This window comes from Gallus gallus, chromosome 2 (assembly GCF_016699485.2).
Source record: "Gallus gallus isolate bGalGal1 chromosome 2, bGalGal1.mat.broiler.GRCg7b, whole genome shotgun sequence".
NCBI lineage: Eukaryota > Metazoa > Chordata > Aves > Galliformes > Phasianidae > Gallus > Gallus gallus.
This window is the reverse complement of record NC_052533.1, coordinates 47216914-47242733: the sequence shown is the minus strand read 5'-3', so window position 1 is coordinate 47242733 and position 25820 is coordinate 47216914. Positions and strand designations below refer to the sequence as shown.

The 25820-nt window shown below is 36.0% G+C and overlaps 1 protein-coding gene across 5 annotated transcripts in view; it reads right to left on the bottom strand.

Moving 5' to 3' along the window:
• DPY19L1 (dpy-19 like 1) overlaps nucleotides 1–25820 on the bottom strand; it is a 48923-nt gene that overhangs the window by 14382 nt on the left and 8721 nt on the right. For all 5 annotated transcript variants that reach the window (XM_040690115.2, XM_040690120.1, XM_418841.8 and 2 more), the window contains exons 5-15: nucleotides 25493–25630; nucleotides 21109–21229; nucleotides 19538–19631; nucleotides 13424–13481; nucleotides 10433–10524; nucleotides 8361–8460; nucleotides 6988–7065; nucleotides 4188–4274; nucleotides 2632–2691; nucleotides 1165–1245; nucleotides 305–406 (exon numbers count right to left, since the gene is read on the bottom strand). In XM_040690115.2, the coding sequence (XP_040546049.1) occupies nucleotides 305–406; nucleotides 1165–1245; nucleotides 2632–2691; nucleotides 4188–4274; nucleotides 6988–7065; nucleotides 8361–8460; nucleotides 10433–10524; nucleotides 13424–13481; nucleotides 19538–19631; nucleotides 21109–21229; nucleotides 25493–25630 (1011 nt within the window). The remainder of the gene's footprint in view (nucleotides 1–304; nucleotides 407–1164; nucleotides 1246–2631; nucleotides 2692–4187; nucleotides 4275–6987; nucleotides 7066–8360; nucleotides 8461–10432; nucleotides 10525–13423; nucleotides 13482–19537; nucleotides 19632–21108; nucleotides 21230–25492; nucleotides 25631–25820) is intronic.

The following is a 25820-nucleotide window of genomic DNA, read 5'->3' as shown; positions in this document are numbered from 1 at the left end:
ACATAAAACCTTAGATGTGAAGAACTGTGACCTTTCACTTATCTGTGAACAAATACTTCTTTTTAAGTAAAGGAAGAATTTTTCTTAGACATGAAATCAAAACAATTATTTTTAGTCCAATTCAAAGCATTAAAACAATTTAAATTTAGCTGAAGTTCATTAAGTGTCTCTGACTTGACCAATAACCACTTGGAACTTAAAAAAGAAAAGTCATATGATGTCAGTAACAGCACACAGATGTTTTAAGTACTGAGATAAACAAGAAAGTTCCCTTTTCCATAATTATCTAATTTGATCAAATTACCTCTTTTTCCATGAAGTCAAACTCTGCAGCACAGGTATACATTAATGTATCAAAATCCTTGTAGCCAATAAATTTAGCTTTTAATATATTACCTATATGAGCCTAGTAGGAAATACAGGGGATAAAAAACTGCAGTAAGCAAAAGAATGGACTGTTCTCTGCAACCAAGTAGTTTAAATGTATATGAGAAATATTTTTAATTAAAACAAAAGTTTAAATCATTTACAATATTGTTATGAATGGACTTGAGTAGATTAAATAATATATTTGATTGTAACAGATTGAAAAGAAAAAGCAGAAAGTGGAAGAGGTGATACCACTGCAGCTGGGTTAAAAAAAGAATATAGTTTACATACTCATGTTTCAAGATACAAGCTTCCCACATCTTGCCCCTACACCTACGTATGCAGCACCAGCATAGATTTTATAATGGAAGGAATTGCAGAATTTTATAATACAAGGACTTAAATGCAGTTAGGAGTCCTAGTTACAAGCATTTCAGAACTGTCTTAAAAATTAGATTCAGAGGAAAGTAAACTAAGAAACAGCAAATAAAACAAAAGAAGTAGATAGAAGATATCCAAAGTAAACAGATCTCAATGAAGCCATATTTAAAAACCAACACACAGTATTTTGGAACTCAACAGTAAAGACACCTCTCTTCTCACAAACAGGGCATAACACCTCAAAGTCATCATTCATAATGAATAAAAAATAAAATATGCAATCCCTGTTCCATTTCTGCAAAAGAATCTCAGAATTTCAGAAAATATATCATTAAGATGCTAAAATCGAAGTATTAAGACAGTACATTTTTGAAAGATTCAATCAGATACTCAGATAAGAGAAAGAGGACTTACATCATCGGCTACTCCAAATGCTAAAGATGTTAGGTATTTCAAGGTGACTGTCCCAACTAACCAGGCACATCCTTCAACGACCTTAAAAAGACATTCAGAATGAAAAAAACCTCTCTGCAAACTTTTAAATAAAATCTTTCTTTTTAAGAAAGCTTATTAAATTTAGTGATTACTAAAAAACTCTCCTATGTTATCACCGCAATCTACAATTTTTTTCTAACCAATTACACTTCCCAGATTAGAGAACACTGGAGTTTGTTGGCTTTTTTTTTCTTTTTCTTTTTTTAAATTCTACTGCAGCCTCTCTGCTATTATCAGGTTATATTACTCTGCTAATCCAAACCTTTGAAGGAATCTGCCTTATAGTACCTCTTCAAGATAATCTCAAGAGAAACCCTCAAAGAAATATGAAAGAATGACATACAATCACTATTTTTAGTTACATATCATGTTTATGACTGTAACAGAAAAGAAGAAATTCTAGGCCATTTAGTTTTATTTAGCTCCTTTTAAGATTGTCTCAACTGAGTAGGAAAACTCGGCTCAGCATCTTGTATCTGACAGGGATCAATGGCAGATGCTTTCAGAGAGAATATAATAAAGAGATACAAGCTCATCTTTAACCTAATGTAACCAAGGTTGCATTCAATCATCACATTTAAGGGTTGCATATGAACATAAATACCTGGGAGGTACCTAATCTTTCTCTGACTGCCTCTGGGTTTTTTTTTTTTGGTTTGTTTTCCACTTCCACAGTATAAAAATTCTCTCTCATAAACCTACCATTGCTAACATAAACTTATATTTTGTGTTGTGCCCTATAATCTTATCCTACTCACTAGCTTTGTCATATTTACCTCAGCCTTACAAGATGCAGAATTCTAACACATTTTAAGATCTCTACTTAGCAATTCTTCATTAATAGTTATCACCATATTCTTTCTACTATAATTTAACTGTGGTACATTGTGAAGAAGACCACATTTTCCTAAACTCAGTTAAGTAATTATGTTGATACTGCTTGATGTTACCAAGCTTATTTTAAAACAATGACAGTATTGGACACATTTTTAATGACTCTGTAAAGTAGTATCTTGTTATTTTTGCAAGCACTGTTACTTCTTTTAACCACCTCTTCTAAATTGTCTACTGTTTTAAGGAGTTTTTATACCGACCTTAGGTACTGCAAACAGATTTAAGTTGGTAGTATAAAATTAAATGTGCTGCCATATGAAGGCTGCTTTGATTTTGTGAAATAAATGTATACTTATACACCTTTTCTTCCTTCAGTAATTTAAAATGAATTTCTGGAAATAGGGACAATTTACTTGAAAAAGAGTAGTTTATCTGTATGTCTTGATTTTCAGCTGCTAGCAAATAGACTAGATGTTATCCCTCTATTTCACTAAAACAAAACAATAAGGCATAGTTCTTTTTCAGAAATTCAAGATGTATGAAATTCCTTACCCACAGACACACTTGACTTCTGTTCCTTTTAAAGACTCGTGGGCTCAGTTCAAGAATTCCCTAAAAATAAAATGAATGTGCATCTCCAGTTAAGATACAGCAACAACAAAATGTTCCAGTAAAATAATAATAAAAAAATCATCCAGGATACTAAGTGTTTATTTTAACATGCAGCCATTTATCCCAAACAAACTAACAAAACCACGCACCAGACTACAGAATCAACACAACCTGAAATACGGATGAATACACAGTACTGTGATTTCACTCTGCAATGGCAAAACCTACCAAAATAAAAACATTTACTGAAGTTATATTTTATGATTAATGAAAGACGACTCTTTTTTTCAATAACCAAAATTCTGTAGTACACAGTTCCACGTTTCCTTAAATCAAAGCCAATGCTAAAGAGATATCTGAAGGAATTAATAAATTACTGGCAGAATAACAGACCATTTTCAAACAAGACAACAGAACATAAGCAGGAAAATATTATTGGTAGTTTCTGTTTATCGCTGTTTCTCATTTTACAATACACAGAAAACGCACTTTAAGCTCACTTGATGAACAGTGTAATTAAGAAAAACATAATTAACTTAAGTGCTTTTAGAAATCCAGTCCATATGTGGCATAGATTGAGACCACTATATGCAGTAAAGTAACAGACAAACATTTATTGTGTTTTTTTTTTTCCTAGGTAAAAAACAGACAAGAAACTCAATGCAACTGTAGTTAGGATATAATTACAGAAGTTGCTACAAGCAAATTGAACAAATTTCTAACGACCAAACTTTATTACAGCAACTACCAACAGCGAGGTAGCTTCATCTTAGAACAGCTGAGAAATTGCCACTAAATGGCAAACACTGAGCTCCACATTTTTCCAGGAGAGGCAAAAAAAGACGGAGGAATTGAGATTTTTTGTAGCACACTAAAGCAGAAAGGTTCACTCGATCTTAACTCCTTTTTCCCATGTACACAATTCCCTTCAGAAAAACTATTCTGAAATAAAAATAAAAAAAAACATTGGGGGAGTTGTTGTTGTTTTTTGTTGTTTGTTTTTTCTTTTTCAAGTTGAAATGAAAATAGTGAATCAACACGATGAGCTTTCACTGAATAACTTCACACTTGGCGTATGGCTCAGCAGCTTCAAATAGTCTTAAATCACTGTTTTATACATTATAGTCATTCATACTGTATTCACAGTTTCACAACTGATAGAAGAGCATTTAAAACAAAACTCCTCCTTGCTCATGTTTTCTTTTTGAAAGTATTTTGGTCAAATATTATGACTATGTTAGCCATATTCTGTAAAATTTAATCTGACCTAAATAAAGAGAGCTGAGTCCTAACTCAATCCCTCTTATGAATAGGTTTTGGTGTGGAAAACAAATGTGCAGTTTTTCAGTTAGAATTTATTCATTCAAATATATTTAAAATTTGTTGACATCTGAAAATTTTATCTAATGAAAGTTTCACATTTTAAAGCAACACATACAAAACAGTACAGCATTACATTCTTATGTCCTATGATTTGTTGTCCTTAAATAACTTACCCAGATAACTACTAAAGATGCAGCATAATATGATGTCAATAACATTGAATTACCAAACATCAGAATAAAACACACTACAAGAGATACCTGAAAGAAGAAAAATAATTAAATTTAAAATACCAAATAATTGCTAAATATAGAAATTTCCCTGTATCACAAACTTGACATTTAAAGACACATCCCACCCAACAACTGCAAGTTTGATAACGAGATTAGAGAATTGTTCTGAAAACACTGATTGTAATAACTTAATTGTGACAGACAGAAAAGCATAGAGTAATATATTAATTTATATTTAAAAGCACATATAGATAAAAATATTGCTCACAGGACAAACTCATCCTACCTGATACATCAGTTATATTTTTGAAGTTATTCCTAACTTAATTCAATAACTAGAAAAAAAATCAGAGCCCTGGACAAACAAGTTTGTTGCTCTCTTTCTTCCAAACTGAGAATCATCATCAAATTCAATGAAATTTGATCATATGCACATCTACAGCAGGTTGAAAGTCAAGGCTGAAATACAACTTTTATGCACCACACTGACCTCCTACTGTGCTTTCTTATTAAGAGAAAGCAAGCTGCATTAATTTCCAAACTTAGAAAGCCATAATAACAATCAATTTCTGCCTTCTCTTTCTATGCACAGGAATAAGTAATAATAGCATAGTTATTAATAAAATATGCAGCCTTTTGTAAATATATATTTTTTTCACAGTTAGACTTGAATTTTCAACAAAAACTACGGGGGTGGAGATGTGGAGTCAAACTCCAAGAAATAAAACTAGCAGTTTACCCAACCTCATAAAGCTTTCTCTATAATATAACACAAATATTTATCTACGTGAATTTAGGCTTTTATGGCACTTTGTCATCAATATTATACATTTATTGATGTAAGCCAAAAGGTACAAATATTTCATCCCATTTCTGCCAAAAAAAATTACTAAGCCAAGATGCTTATTTGCAAATTTTCCTTTTAAGCATGACTAGGAACACGCACTTAGTGTCCCAGGTTTAAATCGAAATTGAGCTGTATAGAACTTATTACTGCCTTTCATTTACCAATTACCATATTTCAAAGAGTATGAAAGAAAACATGAAACAGTTTAGCTCAAAGCTTCTTTCATGTGGTAAACATTCGCTTTCCATTCACTAAGTTTGCATAGCAAAATTTTAGCAAAAATATATATTTAAAAATAGACATAACTCTTCAAAAAAGTTGTTTGCATCTTCCTATATATTCATGACTGTAGCCTCTCTTCAAAGAGCAAAAATTCCTGACAGCGGAACTCAATCACTTTCTTAACTTTAAAAACAAATTTCAAGTACATCATGTTGAAGCTCAGCTGTCATTTACTTATTGTCATCTCCTGCCTTTCTTGACTTTCTCATCAATTTTACAAAAGGCTTTTTTCTCCCCCCCCAAGATTAATACCTTTTTTTTGTCATCCTTTCTAAACAGCTCTCCAAATAGTTCAACTGCAACATCTTCGCGTGATCCAGACTTCAGTAGTTATCAAAACCCACTTTTAGTTGGGATTCTCTAATTCTGAGTTGCAAACATCTCATTTATTGTTCCCACTAACCACAGGCACGAAATGAATGCTACCTTTTCAACTTCTTATTGCTCATGCTCTATTCCTTAGTGTAGTTACTAATCTGCCGCTTGTGAATGCATCTTTGAATTCATGGAATAAGCAGAGACAGAAAATAAATGCTTTTATAAATCTTTTAGGTTGAAAATTGTTCTGGAGTTTGGAAATTCCAATGCATCAGACAGATGATCATTTCTGTCACTGTGATATACACATTTAAGATCAAATATTTAAATTCAGGCCCCTCCATCCATCGCTATTTCCTCTCTCGAGGAAAGAGAGGCCTTGCAAAGGGATCTAAATACACTGGCGCATTGGGCAATCATCAATAGCATGAAGTTCAACAAAAGAAAATGCTGCATTCTTCATGTGAGATGGAATGATTCTCACCACAAGTACAGATAGGAGGTAAGTGGCTAGTGCAGCCAGGGACCTGGGGGTACTGGTGCCAGCAGGCTCAGCAGGAGACAGCAGTGTGCCCAGAAGCCAAGAAGGCAAAACACATTTCAGGTGTATTAAAGACAGCATAACCAGTCGGTCAGAAAAGATGATTCTCCTGCTGTAATTAGTGTCAGGGCAATCCTCACCATGAATACTGCATGCAGCCCTGGGCTCCACAGTATAATAAGGACAGTAAGGTCCTTGAAAACTTCCAGCGGAGGCACCACAGCTGACAACAAGCCTAAAAGGCGTGTCCTGGGAGGAGAAGCTGAGGACACTTGGGTTGGACTGGACTTGGGTCCTCCTGGAGAAGAGGAGGCTGAGAGGAGACCTCACTTCTCTCTGAAACTCCCTGGGGAGGGGAAGTAGAGAGAAGTGTCGGGCTCTGCTCTAGGGCACGGATTCCATGGTGGGAATGGCAGAAAGCCATCGACAGAGAGCCAGAGTGGACATTAAGAATAACTTCTTTACTGTGAGGGTGGTCAAACTCTGGAGAGCAGGTTATTGATGCCCTGGGCCTGCCAGCATTCAAGATGCATTTGGGCAACACCCTCGTTAACATGCTTTACCTTTTGATTAACTTTTAAATGGCCAAGGTGCTGGGCTTGATGATATATGATGGTCCCTTCCAACTGAACTATTCTATTCTATTCTCATATCTTTTCAATCATCTTATAACTAAGGAAAACACTTCTGACACAATGTCTTTCGAAGTTCTGAACAGTTTGATAGCACTTAAGTCGGAAAAAAAAATATACCATATGAACAGAGAGTATCTTCTGTAATTTGCAGGAGTCGATATAACCCATAATACACACAGCAAACAATGAAGCTATCTAGAATCAAAAGCAAAAAAAAAAAAAAAAAGGTTAAAACAATTTGCAGTGGTCAAGTTCCTCTAACAGATATGTATTGATACACAAATGTAAGTATTCAAACAATCATACACAAACTTTTACTGCTATTTTTTTGCTAAATAAATATGTTAACATTTTATAAGTGCTTCTTTCAAGAAACATGTATTTTCTTGCTCTTAATAACAGTTATCGAACATACTCGAGCATCCAAGGAGCAAGTATTCAGCTTTACAAAAATATAAAAGTCGTCACAATACAGCGCTGAACACATCATCTTTCATCCATGAGAAAACAGATTAAAAAAAAAAACCCACAAACATAAGCATTAATTAACATTATCCAACCCCACATTTTCAGCAAAGCACGAGAACATCCACAATTTGCTGCTGAGAAAAATGAGATTCACTGATTTGGTAGCTTGCTAAAAAAAAAAGGAAAAATCATGAAACTATGAATTGAAACTATAACTTCAAATTTCAAGGCCAGTATCTACAACTGGATACAGCAATGGATTTCTTAAAATATTTTGCATAGTTAAATGGCTTCCTCATCTCCAGTTAGAAAATCTGCATACACAGTATATGTAGATTGTTCAAACATACCAACTCAAATCAATCAATGCCTCTTCTGAGTGAAACAGACAAGTGAAAAGGTACAGAGACATGGACAGGTTTTAAACAATAGGTTACTTTGCAGTTAATTTAAACATTAAGAAATTGTGCTGCGTACAGTAACCTATTGCTCAAATTAGCATTACTACATTTCAGCAATAGATTAAGTTACCTCAACTGTATGAACTCTCATACAGTAAAATTATGCCATTGCTGTCAGGTTTTTTAAAATTAAATAGGAAACCATGCAAAATTATGCCAGCTATCACATGCCATACAAACTTTGCTCTACCTAAAAAATTCTGAAAAGCCCAAATCAATGCAAGATCAATGCCTGTTTTATTTTTGTATTTCAGTGTACAAAGTTTTCTTATGTGCTACACTTGTTCTAATGTAATGATCCTAGGCTAAAGGTTGTTTTTAAGGAAAAAGGAATTTGTTTAGTCCTGGTACACACTAGACTGTGTGTTTTAAATAGAACAACTTTTTAAATTTAAAGACTAGAAAAAACCTGGTGTGATAAATGGGGTAAATCTTTCCTGACAGCAAGTCTGGCTGAAATGAAAGCATCAGGATAATTGTAAACTCAAGGGCTGTCTGTACAAAACAGTCAATTTGCTTGAAGTAAACAAAAAGGCCACGTAGAGGTGAATGTGGTCTTACCTGAGTTAGAAGAACAAACTGAGCAAACTGCCAGGGAAGCATGAAAAAGATATTAGAAACACACAGTGCAATCAAGCTTCCTTTATTAATATTCGGGATCCTTGGGGAAAAGAGACAGAACAGGTATCAGTAAGTTAAATTACACATATTTGCATGTTATCAAGAAGTACAACAGAGAATGGAATGAAAACAGAAGTTGCTTGCTTGGAAGTTACCAAGCAATAACAATCTATGAAAAGTAACACTGCTTAAGTAAATTTAGTATCATTTTCCTGTAACTTTACAAAAACAATAGTTCTAATGTTTCTTAACAATTTGATAAGTCACCCTTTTCCAAGCATACACTTTTCTGGCAGCATGTAATGCAGGAAGTCAACCTGCAGCACTCGGTGCAGTCCACCTTTTTGTAGCAACTGCAGTCAGGTCACAACTATTTTAATTTCAGCCAGAACCACAGTTATTCTCATAAAAGTCTGTATGTGACAGTGATTTCACCCTTTTAGCATTCTCTCTCATTTATTCCGTATTTCCTCTCCAAAACTTTTTGCCAGCGATCCTAGCAGAGGATTTCAGGGCAATGAGAAAACACACGAAACTCACCTTACACTGAAAATAGCCTGCTTTCCATCCCCTGCAGAAAAGTTTTTTTAATTTATCCCTAGTTTAGAGACCACATCAGAAACACGCCATGATTCAAAATTCACAAAGTGGCCTCCAAAAGATTAGGAGATCATAAATATTCTGCTGAAAATAACCCAAAGCCAACAGATTACGGTAGTCTCGGCAAATTCTGTAAAATTTTCTTCACTTTCTCCTTAAAAGCATTGAGATTAACTACTGGAAATCATATTCTAGACTCTGTTTCAAAGATAGTTCCCACATTACGTCAGAAGACCAGTATACAAAGAACCGGCTCTTGAAGTAGGAACTCTAACTGAAAATCTGAAAGTTAAGTCTTAAAATGTTGTATCATCTTTTTGAAATCTCCTTCTGAAATGGCTAAACTAAATACCTTACTTCTTCATTGGTCACTGGTAGGCACACAAGCTCCATTACTACTTCACACAACAGAATTTGAAGTAGTAGCACACCTATCTAATTGGAAGTGTCGTAGTTATGCATACAGAACATACACACTAGGATCACCCTAACTTAATTTCACTGTTTTTTGTTCCATTTAACTATTTAGCTTTAAATGAACAGTTACCATTCAAATAAAGAATCTAGCAATCACTCTACAAACTATTCCTCATAATATTTTTTTAAATAGCATGCATCTTTTTTCTTACCTAAAAACAAAAGTTAGTGACAGATGAGAGCGTTATATCTTTGGTTTAGTCATCAATAACTACAAGTCAGTATGACTGAATAAAGGAAAACCTGTGGTTACATATGCAAAATTCAGCTAAAACAAATAAATACACTGCAAACCTGATGCAACAGAATTCAGTGGAAAACCCTTAGTATTAACAACCATGCTTATTTTCTCAAACCAAAGGCAAGACACAGTCACATTGCAGACCAGAAACAACCACAGAAAAGCAGGGCTAATGAACTCAGGGGCATCCCTGCATTATTATTGTTAGATTGTTTGAAAGACTGAACTAATAAACACATGTGAATTGCAAGAACATAATAGCTTATGGGCACTACTGCACTTGCTGTTTCATAGCATAAGCTCATTCTAAGTGCAATCAACATACCACTCTCCAAGAGGGACAAAACCAATTCAAGAAGTATCAGCTTGTTTTCCGTGGGATAGAATTGATATCAACCAAAAATTTTCTTTTTTTTTAATTCGGACACGTATTTCCCAACATAGTAATTCTGATATTTATTTTAACCATGTCTTCAAGTTGAAAAATTTTCCTTTTAATAAATGAGTAACGTGACTACAGCTCTACCAGTGCAGCATCTGCAATGTAACAGCCACAGGAAAGTTTCTGTGTTAACGATATTCCTACAGCATAACAATATCTAAATAAACGCATTTAAATATGTTTCCTCCCACATTCCTTTTTTTTTTTTTTTTTTAACTCACTGGAAGAAGCTAAGTATAAATTGAGAGGTACCTGAGAATATAGGTCAAAAGCAACATCTGAAGCACAAGGAATGGGTATGAGAAACTTTCACGAAGAGGGGGAGTCCACATGACACGAGTGCACTAAAAATAAGAACTGGGTTAGCTGATAATGTTTGGTGCTGTACTTTCATAAAGCAATGCATCTGTGTTTGAAAACGAAAGACCAAAAATTCTTCAGTAAAGCAGACCCCGAACTACACAACCTTTTATTTACAAGCCAAAAAAAAAAAAAAAAAGAAAAAAAAAGAAAATGGAAAGACAACAGCACAATAAACAAACCAAATCAAACAGACAAAACACCCCACAAAAAGAAAACCAGCAAGACAAGACGCAAAAAAAGAGAAGGAGAAAGGATGCAGCTTTCAGACTTGAGGTCAATGATGCACTGTTTAACTAAAAGACAGATTACTACTCTTCCAAAATTAAGTGCAACAGATAGAGAACATACAAGAAAACAGTCAGAAGAGCCTCTGCTTGTCTCTGCTTCTGCTGAACTTAACAAGTCATTCAGGTAACCGACACTCCCAAAGGCAGGCAGTCACTTGCCACACTTACATGGACAATGTGAGTAGGGAGAGGAAAAACCAACATACTCTTCATCACACTAGAGTCACTCAGGTTACAAACATTTTACATTTCTAGCAGCAGCAAGACAGAAAATTTTATAAAATCTGCTCTCCAGAATAGTCTAGTAAAACCAAACAAAAGTTTACAAAGCTATTCTAAATTGTTTCCTTCACTCTTTAGCTTACTGCAGTCAAAGATAATGCAATTAAATCAAGTGAATATCTTCTTCATTAATTTCTTTGGGTTTGTGGTGAACAGCTCACCTACTTCACTGATGTTCTGACCCCTTATACTCAGCTGTTTAGAAAATGCATGCACATGGCACTGGTCATCAAAAAAATTAATTGTAACTTCAAAGTTAGGAACATTACTTTATACTATTTTTCCATCTTAAATTTATGTTCCTATATGATTAAATAATATCCTTCAGATTATTTCAATTTTACACAGTGTTCTTTCAGATGCATAAGCAGTCTACCAGCAAGAAATCATACTGCAAATGGAACCTGTTGTTTAAAAAAAAGAAAAACAAAACACTCTGGACAAAGGAAATGCAATCACTTTTAAATCCAAGGTTTACGAGTAAAGGTAAGCGAAATCTTGGATTACAACCACATAGCTAGCACCTAGATGGCTTTCACCCAATAATTAACAGAAATAGTTTGAACAAAATGTATCTTCACATTGCATTTACTTACTGTTGCAACAGAGAGAATTGTGCTTATCCTACTTAGCATGCAAAATTTTCACAAAACTACTAAGCATGCTTTGACAAATTATTTCTGTAGCTTTTCTTACACAAACGTAGCTTACACAATAGTATCACCCACTCTCCTTTGTCTAATTCCATTTAGATAGATGGATCCATTTAGATCAATCCCTTAGATAGAGATTTATCACTGTAGGACAGATAGCACTGAACCTGTGTCCAGGAAACATACAAACACAACCTACAGGAGATAGGGAGGTTCTCTCATAGCCTGAAATACCATTTTCCATTGTTGCAATCAGTTAGCATGATATAATCTGAAGTAAATAGAGCAATTTCAATGCGGAAAACACCTAAGCCTCTCTGCCTCTCTACCTATTTTCTGTTGCATGCAAAACAAAGTTGACTGTCTAAGTAACAAAAGGCAGAAATATACAAAGGCAAATGAGAATTGGCATAGGCTTAATCTCCCTTCCCCCTCTCCAAAAAAAAGAAAAAATATTATGATGGATGTTAATATATGCTCCCAAAAGGACTGCAGAAAAGAGAGTTGTGTTCACAGATTGCAAGGGAGGTCAGCCAGAAGAGATGCAGAGGAAGCCTGCTAGCTTCCTATCTTAAGAGAGGAAAATGAAAGGGTTGGTCCATTCAGAGACCTTACATAATGGTTAAACAGGGAATAAAATTGTTTTGAGTACATAGCTTTGGACATAAGCATTATGGAAGAAGAAAATATTTCAAGGAGAGGACATTTTTGACATACAAACAGATAGAAAGCGGCTATAAATAGATTCACACTAAAAATGAGAAGAAGATTCTTTATTACTGAAGGACAAAAACAGAACATAGACAGTAATGAATTTATGAAACCTTACAGAATGTTTATACAATCATGTCCCTTCTAGTTTCATTCCCAGAATCTTAAAGACATTTTAAAAATATTGTTTTATCAAAGATATTACCAGAATCAGTACCATTTGATTATCTGCTTATTGTTCTGATATTTCACAATTATGTTAAATTAACAGCGTAAAACAGGTGTTTAAAAATGTAAAATAAACACCAAGTTGCATGCCAATTACCATCAAAATTAGTACACATAATTGTGAAAGATTTGTGTGTGTTTCCTGTCATCTAAAGAAAGACACGAGCTCTGTTACAGGGTGCCCTGTGGGCCAGTAGAGCTGACTGTGCCATAGTGTGACAAAACAATGTATACTCTTGTCAGTGCTTTCTAGCAATGGATAAAATATTAATTCCAAATTATCATCAAAAAAGAATGGCAATAGTACAGGGGTTTATTTGCACTATGTGTATTCATGAATTTCAGATAAATTACATAGCAATCTAAAGAAAACTTCCACTGTTTCTGAGGCTTATACACAGGATACGTCTAAGCCTGGTTACGTCTGGAGCAGGAAAGAAAGATTTTGATATTTTGAAACTTGAACTTCTTGTGCTGTTGAGATCTGAATCTCAGAATCACTTTATACTTCCTTTCTGATTCTTATTTATTTTTCAAATCTAAAGTGACACAGTGCTATACATTATACAAGTTGTAACCTATTTTGCATTCAGCAACGCCTCATTCCTATTAGCCTTTTACATTCACTCTCATTTAGATCAGCAACATAACTGTCTTTAAGGAAGTGAGATCATCTTACTCTTCAAAAAGAGAGAAGAAAAATAAGGTGGTAGACCTACCTCTCCATGGTTGAAAAAGTAACACATCACGGTAATGAGGCCTCCTAGATGGCTCCCACTGTAAAAAAAACCATGAAGTATCAATACAAGAGAACTTCTTAACAGCTGATGGTCTTTCAAAAATGTGGAGTATTTAATTATAGCTAAGTTTACCTGGGAAAGCAAAAATGCTTTCGGGCATCACAGAAAAATAATCTACATTACACAAAAGATATTAAAAGACTAGCTAGTCAGCTAGTATTTACTCCAGTGCAGACTTCATACATCAACTCTTTTTTGCAGCACACCAATTTTAATGTAAATTACTTGTGAAGTTGCTATCCTTCCCGTCACAAGCTTTGGTTTAGGTCATTAACATCAACAATAAAAATGAGCCCTATCAATTACAGCCTTCAATTTCTGGTGCTTAATCTGCTTGGTCCTGAGAAGTGCAGAGCATTTTTATTTATTTTTAAATCCCAAGCAGTATAAATGAAATATTTCTTCCCTAAGACACCAATCAGAAAACTTTCGAACCTGCATGCACAATCACTCACAGGACATCTTTGCAAATATTGGTCTGAACCTAAAATCTTATTAGGATAATCAAACCAAGCATGGTCACAAACATATACAAAATGAATTCATACAAACGAGTCAATGCAAGATACAGCCTAATTCTTATGCAAAGTACTGTGATGCTGACATGTAGAAGCTTTTTAAGCCCTTAAGGACTTTTTATAGGTTTCTAAATAAATCAGATTTAAGTGCTGAATAACAAGCACCATGGAAGTCAACACTAAAACCCAAGATAGTACTTCGTTTTTCTCACCTGAAAATAGCAATAGATAACAAATCTTTTCAAACAGATAAAACCTTATTACCAGTGTTCTGTGACAGAAACCAAGCAACCTTTCTGTGAAAAAAAACCTTGCATTTCTACTTTGAATTGGACAGAAAGTACTATTTTTGTTGCTTAACAAAAATATCAGCCAGCCGTTCAAGATTAAGGGAAAAAAATCAACAAAATCCTTACATCCTCTCAGATCCTTCACCCATCACTAATATGCAGACCAAACAGAATCATTGAGTCCTGGGATTAAAGATACCAGCTGAGTGCTAAAACAATCTCCAGGAAACATGCATTCTTGCATATAAAACTTAACCATTACTTCTGCAAATACGAAAAGCATCAACACTTAAGTCCAAAATGATTAAATGAATATGCTCAATATTTAAATAAATAAATTCATTTTAGTTTTAGAAACAAAATTGTTTGCTAAAAAAAAAAAAAGCCTTCAAGTTTTCCACAAAGTTTTGACACTGTGATAAAACATCGAAGCATGGCTGTCCAACCTTTTAGCTTGCCTGGCCTGCACTGGGTGAAGAGGAGTTGTCTTGGGCTACATATGAAATATATAATATCATTGATATATGTAAGGAACAAAACTTTTTTTTTTTCCAAATATATACTTGAATGTTACTTTTATCTATTTTAAAGTTTATCACAGAACATTTGACTTACGCTACTTCCATGCCAAACAAAACAGCCATTAAATACACAATTTGTTGAATCTACATATTCCGAGAAAAAGTGAATTAATGTAAGTATAATGTGCATATTCTGTAAATCCACCTTTAGCATGCTTGGATTAGCTCATTTCCAGGTATTCTTTTAGATGATTATTATTTGTGTATTGATCGATGTGGTCTTAATAGCAGAAACACTAATCAAATACACACCACTGCACTCTTCCCCCCAACAGTATTCCACTGTCATCTATACAGTCCATGCTCAAGCTATGCTCAATAAACACACACAAAAAAAAATATTGCTAAAAATCATGTAATAATGTTAAAAGTTTACAATTAGGCAGGCCTGTTGGTTGGACACACTTTAAGTCCAGAGTAAAAGGTCTTTATTGTATTACAAATTCTTTAGGGCTATCAGGCTTACTATTCAACCACATGAGATCAGATAACCTGTAGCACAGAGTAGGGAAATGCACCTTGCATCTTTTCCAGAACAGGAAGTGAACACATTAACTCTCTATTTCACAGAGTTATATTTTGTACAGAGTAAGGTTGGCTATTTTCTAACAGTGCAGTGCTATAACATAGGAGATAAAGAAGTTAACCCCTCCTACTGCCAATATAAAAAGATAAATGATAACTCTTCCTATTGAAATTCTCATACCACACTAAGATTGGTGAAGTATGCGTACAAAATAGATTTTACAAAGGCCCTTCCACAAGAAGCTACATCCACCCATGTTTAAAAACTTAATAATAGAACCATGGTTTCCAGGTACCATTAGCTGAAGCCTTAAGAAAGTTTTTAGGGAATTGCACTAATTCCTTGCTTATGAACATGCAAGAAACAGCATACCGAAAAAGTACTTTCAGAAGGAGATACGGGAAATTTATTGGTAGCGCCATGAGATGCAGTATTTCACAATCATTTTACACATTCTGTCCTTCCACTGTGAAAGCAGAAGGAATGGGGGAGAATCTTACAATAGAATAAAGTGTCTATCATATAAATACCACTCATTTGTCCATTAAAAAAAAAAAAGACACAAATCTTAGAACAAGTTTTCAGTATGTTCCTTCAATTGTCGTAAGAGAGAATGTTCCTAAATTTGAAGCTGACGAACCATACAAGAAGATTCCAAAGTGTCTTCAACTAAGCAGTGGTTGCAGTTTCACACTACAGCTAACCCAGTTCATCAGCTACTTCTAAAGGCTCCCCTTCTTAACACTGGCCATATACTGAGTGAGTGCTAGGACAGGGACATACTATGTCTGGTCATCTTCTAAGCTTGGGAGAAAAACTGGGTAAGAGAGTTAAACATCAAAAACAGTTCTAAACCAAAAAAACAGTCCTACAAAAGCAACTACATTTCTGCTAGTTGAAATCCTTGAACAACAGAGCACAGCATGCATAGATGTGAGAACACAAGCTAGATTAGAAAATAATGATAAGAAAGCAGTCTTCCACTAGACTATCATCTTTCATTACCAGTTGTATGGAGACTAAAGGCACATCAAGGCTGGAATAAAAAGATGATACATTTCATGAACACATGGGAAAAAAATAACTCGAAAAATATGTAAGCTTGAGATGACTGTTGCTAACAAATACAGAAATCATAGAATGGCTTGAGTTGGAAGGGACCTCAAAGAACATCTAGTGCAAATCCCCCCTGCAGTGGGCAGTGTTGCCAACTCCTGTAACAGGCAGTAGGATCAGGCTCTGCAGAAACCCATCCAACCTGGCCTTGAACAACTACAGAAATGGAACATCCACAACTTATTGGCTAGTCTGTTCCTGCATCTCACCACCCTCTCTCAGTGAAAAATTTCCTAAACCTAAACCTAAATCTCCCCGCCTTTAATTTAAATCCATTTCCTCTTGTCCTGTTGCTATCTACCCTGTAAAAAAGTTTATTTCCCTCACGTTTATAATCTCCTTTAAATACTGGAAGGCCATAGTGAGGTCTCCCAGGAACCTTCTCTTCTTCAAGTTGAACAAGCCCAGCTTGCTCAGCCTGTCTTCACAGGAGAGGTTCTCCAGCCTTTTGATTATTTTCATGGTCTTCCTCTGGACCTGTTCTAAAACCACCACATCTTTCCTGTGTTGGGGGCCCCAAATCTGGACACAGTACTCCAGGTGGGGTGTTACGAGGGTAGAGGGGGACAATCACCTCCTTCACCCTGCTGGCCACTCCTCTTGTGATGCAGCCCAGAATACAGTTGGCCTTCCACGCTGAAAGCACACACTGCTGACTCATGTTAAATCTTTCATCCACTGGGACCCCTATGTCCTTCTGAAGAGGACTTCTCTCATGGAGTTCTACCATACTATCCTAACTCTAACAACCCACTGCTAAATCTCGTCCCTGAGTGCCACAGTCAGATGGTTTTTAAACACATTCAGGGATGGTGACTCAATCACCTCCCCAGAGAGCCTGTCCCAGTGCTTAACAACCCTTTCTGTAAAGAAGTTTTTCCTGATATCCAACCTAAACTTACCCTGGTGCAACTTGATGCCATTTTCACTGGTGACAGGTGACAGGATGAGGTTAAAGAGACCAAACTCACTCTCACTGCAGTCACCTTTCAGGTATCTGATGAGAGCAGTAGCATCTCCCCACAGCCTCATCTTTTCCTAGACTAAACAGTTCCAGTTCCTTCAGTCACTCCTGACAGGGAATATTCTCCAAGCCCTTCACAAGCCTTGCTGCTCCAGCACTTCGATGTCCCTTCTGTACTGAGGTGCCCAAACCTGAACACCCCTTCCTTTTGACAGTCCCTGTGGAGACATCACTCATCACCGGCCTCCACCTGAACATAGAGCCATTGACAACAACCACCCGGGCTGTGACCTTCCAAACAATTCTTTATCCACTGAATAATCCACCATTCCAACTCATATCTCTCCAATCTAGAGATAAGGATGTGGTGCAGGACCATGTCAAAGGCCTTCCACAAGCCCAGGTAGATGACATCAATTGCCCCTGCTTTGCCCATCAATGTTGTCACTCCATCATATAAGGCCAGCTAGACAATATTAGAGGATGGCTTCCCAACATCAAATGAGACAGGCACTATGAGAAAGTCTTCCAGAAGTCATTAAAAGAAAAAACAACAACAACAAAAAAAAACAACCTAAAGATCAACTTTAAGGGAGAAATCTACACCAATTCATAAGATTACCTACTTCACCATAGTAGAAAGGCATTGCTCCAGATTCAGTTCCTTTATTTTTCACGCCCTCAAGAAAAGCTTAAGGACGCTGGCTTTCCTTGGCTTAGAGAAGCCTTTGAACCCATGTGATATCTAAGCAGCCATCTAGATCTGGTATCCAAATATAAATGTCTTGAGAAGAAATAAGGATAAAATAAGGATAAAATCCTACCTGCAGGAACCTGCATAGTCACTTGTTACTCTTCATAATCCCAGCTAGCTACTGGCTTACAAGTTGAAAGTATTCTAATTTATATTCTAGTCATCTTGGCTACCTCGATTGCAGATCATCTATGTTTACAATTGAACTGCTTAAGATACTCAATAATTATCTGAGGAAAACATTGAGAAATTAAAATTAAAATAGTACTGACTTCTCAATACGCTAATACATATAACGTGGCTTTACATACATCTTCCTTTAAAGAAACATGGCAAGTTTATATTAATATTAATATTCAAAGTTTACCAACTTCCTCAGAAAGTGAGAGATTCATTTTCCACATTAGGGATGTGGAACACAAGCATACATTCTTTACCCCCAAAATGCCTGACAGTTACACTAGGCAACTTCCTCTTTTCAGTGTCAATTCAGCTCCCACCATATGCTGTTCTTTATCTGAACTTTCACCACATGCTTCAGCAAGAGCAAGAGAACACAAGGCAGCGAAGCCAGGGAAAGAAGAAAAACAATCACATCTATTAGAGGAAAATGTAGCAGCTTTTTGCATTTCTGCAAAATTGGCAAATGAAAATAGAGGTACAAATATTTCTGCTTCTATTTTTCTGCTGAACACGGAGCATATTTTATATATGAAAGAATCTTACAGTTCCTGAAATTAAGGGACAGATTCTGAAAACAGAAATCCGTTGAAAAAGGGAAGTATGTCTGCAAAATAACACATTATCTTCCAAAACATTTTACCCCTTCCATTCTATTAAACTGAAAGAAATTCAGTATTATTGGAAGAAAAGCATTGTAAAAACTCCAGTCCTGGTTAAAAGTGCAGTGTCATTCAATGTATTTTTTATTTTTATTTTTATTTTTTAAGTATGAGTTACACTGATAATCTTAAGAGCACAAAGATAAAAAACCAATTTAAAAACTGTCGTATTCAGTTTTACCCACAACCCAGTGGTATCAACACTATACCAATTCACTGAAATCTTCTGTAAGTTTCTGTAGCATCAGCATATATTCTAATAAACAATCTTATTTGTCCTGGTAATTTTTAGTGATAATGTAGTAGTATTTTTATTGCAACATAATGTATAAACAAACAATAAATCCTCAAAATATTTTAGCATCTACTTTTTTGTTTGTTTGTTTTACTGTAAAAGCAAACTGGTAATATCAATTCAATAACTCAGTCTCAACTGCCTTACCTGAGGTATGTGCCATATATGAAGAACAGTGACATCATCAGTCCATTCAAAAGAAAAATCACAGCAACGTAAAAGGAAGCAGGATCTCCCCACCCTAATAAACGAACAGCAAATATACATAAATGGTCATCTAGTTTATAGAACAAAACACAATCATTATAATAAAGAACACTGCATACGCTAACTTAACATATTTACAGAAAGGGTCAAAAAAAAGTGTCACCAGGATTACTGGGAAGGTTAAATGAAAAGATTACACTCCTAAAAATAAATAAGTAAATTTAGAAGGGGAGAAAGAGGCACAGTATTTGGGCAAGAGGGAAGTACTACCTACAGAAAAAACCTGAAAGGTATAGAAAGGATAAGCATGGCCACAGCAACATTCTCTACAGATGTTTTGACTTTATAAAGGCTTTTAGATCTAGTTTGTATTCCCCATACTCTCATTTCAGGCATAAATGTATCTTTAAATGTATCACACACAATGCTCTTAGCTTTTTCTTCTTTCATTAGTTGCCAAGAGATGTTCTAATAATGCACATCTTTCAATTTACTCATTCACAAACGCTTCTGTGTTCACATGCCTATCCTTCTTCTCTTATTATTTCTTTAAACCCTCCAGCCTCTAATCATTACTGCACGACAGCTTAAAAAGCCTTGTTCACTACAGAGAAGCTAGCAAAACTTCAGTTTGGTACACAGAAATGTTTATTCAACACTGTCGAAAATACAGCAAGACAGTTCTACAAAAAAAAAAGACGATGATATGCCCACCAACCTTGGTAGCCTCAACAGCTGTGGGATTTGGTTGGTGGTGGTTTTTTGTGTTTTTGCTGTTGCTGTTTTTTAAAAACACCAGGAACGGTACTTTAGTTTTGTCACAAGCAACAAATAACAAATACATGTGTAAGTGAACCATTCTGAAGAAAGCGTGTATAGTTTTGTGCAAAGAAGAAAAACATTGATATATGAGCACACAAAGACATTTGAAATGATAAAATGAAATAGCTTCACAAACTGACAGTAGAATGTCTCGGCTGTGTTTCTCACCGAAGTACTTCCACTGCATAATGCTTAGTTTAAAAGTCAATACTTTAAATGTTCAAAATAGAATTTTTTAAAAAGCTAGAAAGTGGCAGTATCCAATTTTTGGCATTAAATCCAAGATATAAGGTTGAAATTCTTACACCGAATATTAGGTCACAACACAAAATGCTGTCCAAAAGGGGGCCCTGGAGTTATCTTTTTCCCCTCCCTCTCTACTCCTCACATTCTAGTTATGAAAGAAAACACAGAGGGTAAGTTTTTGTCTTAGAACAAATTGCAGATTCTACAGTAGCTACAGAAATTTCACGCATCTACAGAGCCTCCAATTGTACACAGGAGATCTTATAACAGCACAATATAACAAAAGCTCAGACTACAGCTATGCACATTTGAAGTGCAGTATAGAAGTTCAGCCTAGATAGGGGCAACTATCTAACAAGCAAAGCCCACAATTTATTTGCTGGTGTTCTTAGAAGCCACAACAAAATGCATGCAGGAAGGAAGTAAAACAAAATACAACTCACCCTCACAACTTTCAACAGGACTAAGATCTTTTCCTCTGTTTACAGTCCAACACATCTTTGTTGGTACACCAAGGAAATCCATAACAGTAGTATATATGCGGTACCAGCTGGCAAGGACCACCTAGGTGGAAAAAAGGATTAGAAGTTTCTGAACACTCAACACCTGACACAGAAAACACCAATATGTTACACACAGAAAAACTGAGACTCATCTCACAGCAAAGTCATTGGGTAAAATTACCAAAATATTCTGTCAGGTATAGTAGACTTACAGAGTTCATAAATGAATAATGTGGCCATTCTAGTTAAGCTGCTCTGAAAATTATAACCCAAAGGTCCCTAGACTGAAAAGATATTTCACCACTGCAGCATTGTGGGTCCCAGTGCTGTGTCAAAGAAAACATGTACAGGAAGTATGATTCCACCTATTCTTTCCCTGTGCAACTAATAAAACTGTTATGTCACATTCTTAAGAAGGGCAAAAAGAAAATACAGGGAATAATATCTTGATCCCTGATAAAGTGTGCATTGGGCTTATGGGGCAAGGTTTTGGTAGTGGGGGGCAGCAAGGGTGGCCTCTGTGAGCACAGTCAAGTAGCTGCACATGGCAGATCACAGCCAGATCCAGTCAGCTGCGAGTGACCTGCCACTGGCCAGGGCTCAGCCAGAGGCAGGTGGAAGAGGGGGAGGAAGCTGTTCTTATTCTGCTTTCAGTTCTCACTGAAATAGCTACATTTCATAAAATGCTATAGTCTGCTATCAGTAGGTAATAAACATAGATCACGTTGAAAGTTACGCCTCCAATTTGTTCCCATGGACACTAAAACAGATAGAAAAAGCACAATAACACTAATTGATAGAGCAAATTCTCAGCTACAAAACACTATTTTTCAGCATAGTTACCACCACTAGTTATGCATGTTCACCAGTGATGAACAAGACCCTCACTGTAGGCAGGCTCACTGTATTCACATGCGGTTTGGTCTCCATTAATGTTCAGCAAACAATAATGAATGTCAGTGGGTCCATTTTTTCCACATGGCAGAATTCAATTCCACATCTTTCCTTCATACACACTTCCATGTCAGACTGCTTCACATAAAATGTCAATTCCCTTCCTGCTTGTACGCTCTCTTCAAGCACTGGAATGCTGCAATGAGGTCTCCCCGAAGCCTTCTCTTCTCCAAGCTAAATAAACCCAGCTTCTTCAACTTTTCAACTTCAACTATTATTAAGATGGTCAAATAGTGGAAGCCCAGTGAGGTAGGCATACTCCAAACCAAATCATAGATAGTCCTTAACAACCTACTCTACTTCACTTTGCTTAAAACAAAGTGGTGCAAGTGATGTTCAGACATCCTTTCATTCAATTTTTCTGCAAGTCTATGGTTAGATTATCTTTCCAAATTAGGTCTCCAGACATCATAACGCAATTTATCCATGCTCTTCACATTCCCATAGTGTAAACCTTGTGTGTATACACACACACACACACCCCTTGTATATACCTACACCTTTTTGTCTAGACCCATACTCCTTGCCTCAACATCATGTCTTGCAAAGTACACTATCCTGAATTCTGTGTCCTGGCACTGCTGATTGTGCATATGTGCATACACTAACGAGACACTCACCCCTACTCCTCATAAGCAACAACAGGACTGAGAACCAACTCCAAATCATTTATCTTAACACCTAAGTGTGGTTATACACTGCCAACAGAATGCAAATGAAAGCTCAGAGACATCTGTCCAGCATACTTGCATTACCAACCCCGAAGCTGACTTTACACTAAGTGAATAAAGCATTCTTGCTGAACAAATCTTGCACAAAAAAAAATTACAGCTTAATCTTTTCATGTCACAAGTGCTTACGTCAGCTGCAGATGTTATCACACATGAATACTCCCTAACCCCTACCTCCCCACTCCCAAGACTTTTACTTCATACAAAGAACAGAAGCACTTTTGCCAAAAGCTACTTCATACAAAACAGTTAAAACATGAGCATGAAAATGGAAGCAAGCCAGTAGCACAAAATTGCTAGGTCAATTAGAACACAGTGGCATTTTTGGAATTTGTACTGTATTGTATTGGCTAAGTCAGTAAATGCGGAACATGGAAAATAAAAGACTGGCCATTAGACCCAGAACAGCCTCTATGGACCAGTCCTTTGCTGTTAAAGACCATGTAGGAAAGCTGATCCCTTTTACCAGTTGCCTTTGATTAAGCACTTAACCCCAAACTACATGGGTCTTTGAAACATTCATTTCTCCAACTCAGATTTTCATCATTACTGCCACACACAGAAATATCTCCTGTCCTGTAAAGGTGAACAGCCAGACAGCAAACTGCCTATTAGCATGAAATTAACACATTATCTCTCTGTCACTTTCCATCACTCACTATATAGCTACTGGAAGAGCCTTTATTATTATTAAAATTCAGTTTTAAACGCTAGGTATCTGCACTGAAAAAGCTCGAAAGCTCCTAAAATTAAAATGGAAATGAAACACTTCCAAAAAACATAACTGGATACTGGGTATCAGGAAGAAAAAAAAAAATTCACTGTCAACAAAGAAACCCACAAGCACCTTCCTGCCATCTATCACGAGTCAAATTAGATAAATCTGGAGAACAAGCTTCAAAAGTCAAGTTGTTCCTATCAAGTACTTTTTAGATGCAGCTACGTAGAAACAAGAAAATTCAAGAAACAAATTTAAGAAAATAGTGGGGAGACACCAGAATAGGTTGTCCAGTGAGGCTGTGGATGCCCCCTCCCTGGAAGCATTCAAGACCAGGCTGGATGGGGCTTTGGACAACCTGGTCTAGAGGGAAATGACCCTACCTAAAGCAGGGAGGTTGGAACTAGATGAGCTTAAAGGTCCCTTCCAACCCAAACCATTCTGTGACTTCATAATATCACAAAACATTTACACAGAAGCTAGATATCAAGTATTAAGCAACTAAAATGAGTTGAGAAGACCATTGCCTGCTTTTCATGCCCACACAGACGCAGAAAAGATGAATGAACTCATAACATATCACCAAATTCAATGCGGGAATAAGAACCTAGAAAACTCTAAATGAACAGACAAGCCTACATATTTTGCACAGCGATCTACTTAATGTTTTTAACAGAATGTCAGCCATCATACTTCATTACTCTCGTTCTGCTTTCAGCATCCAACATACCAGATTTCATGGTGATACTGAGGATTCCGTTAACAGTAACTTCACTTGATCAGTTACCTTTGTTTTTTCCATGTCAGATTGTAGGTGAAGTCAATAAATCTTTCTCAGCTAGACACAATATATTATTCAAATACAGCACACATTGGTAACACTGCATTTCTAGAACTGAACTGCAATCCCTTTGGAGTAAAAAACAAACCAACCAATCACAAGACACAACAGAGAATACCAGAAGCATCGGTCTATAGCATTTACTTCTTGCTGAGCAAGGAAATAAAAAGCAAAAGAAACTGCTAAGTGAGAGTTGAATACATACACGTTAGCCAGGAACTCTTACGCTTATATTCCTGGAAGTAGCTCTGCTCTCACAGAGCAGGAGAATGAGTATAAATGCTAGTAACCAGGCAATTACAGCCACTATTAGTCCCTGGTTCTCCAAGAAACAAGTTGTTCCTGACACACAGAATTATATAAATGAAGATTAATCAAAGGAGTTTCCGCTTTGCAAAATGTTTGAGAGACAAAGGCAACATTGTAAGAGAGAAAAATCAAACATTTCTGTAATTACTGACATCTTTTTAGTGACAAAAAATAAAAACAGACTAAAAACTTTAATCAGGTCACAAGCACAAACAAAACAGCCACAATTATTCTTCTGAAGAGGAATTTCTCCCACAACAAAATAAATCACCACCATTCTTGGATTTAAGGGCCACAGTAAACTGTGATTAGTCATTATCTCATTGTCCTACACAAAATGCAAGCCAAAATAATCTCTCGGTATCTTTATCCCTGCAGACATTGTTGCATACGACTTTCACTTCATATGTCCTATTTCCTGAAGTGCACGAAGTCAGCAACCTACTTCCAGAGCCAAGATGAAAAAAACACTAGAAGTATAGCACTGGATTGCAACTGTAGGGCATGATATACTGAGAGGCTTATTCGCCTTTGATTTGATGTACGTGACGTTTGAGAACAGTAAATAACAATGGTAGTTGACCACAGCATACAAAGTTACTTTCAGATCTTAAATTTGAAACCGAAATACAATATCCCAGCTACACTTTTTTATTCTCTCTTTACAACTGCACTTTCCACAATAACATTCCTTACAAATTAATAATCAAGTCTAAAGAAATGAAACATATCTCAAATCTTTGAGAATCTTATTTTTAAAACACAGCTTACCTCTGGGTAAAGATTGAACCTTTGTAAGGTGTTAATCACTAAAGGATATTCAGTTAGTCTGTCATTCATAATTGCACACAGTCCATTCCAAAACGATGGTGCTTCAATAATGATCTTGAAATAGGAATAATAAAGACCCTGCAAGGGGAGCAGAATGATCATTTATGATTAGAGAGGTCCCTTCTGCTTCACAAATCACCATATACGAAGTCCATTTTTAAAAGCAATTTTGTATTTCTAACAAGCAGGACAAATTGATCCAAGACTTCTCAGTTTTCCACATCCTTTCTATTACTGTTACTGAAACAACGTGGGCTTCCTTCCATTT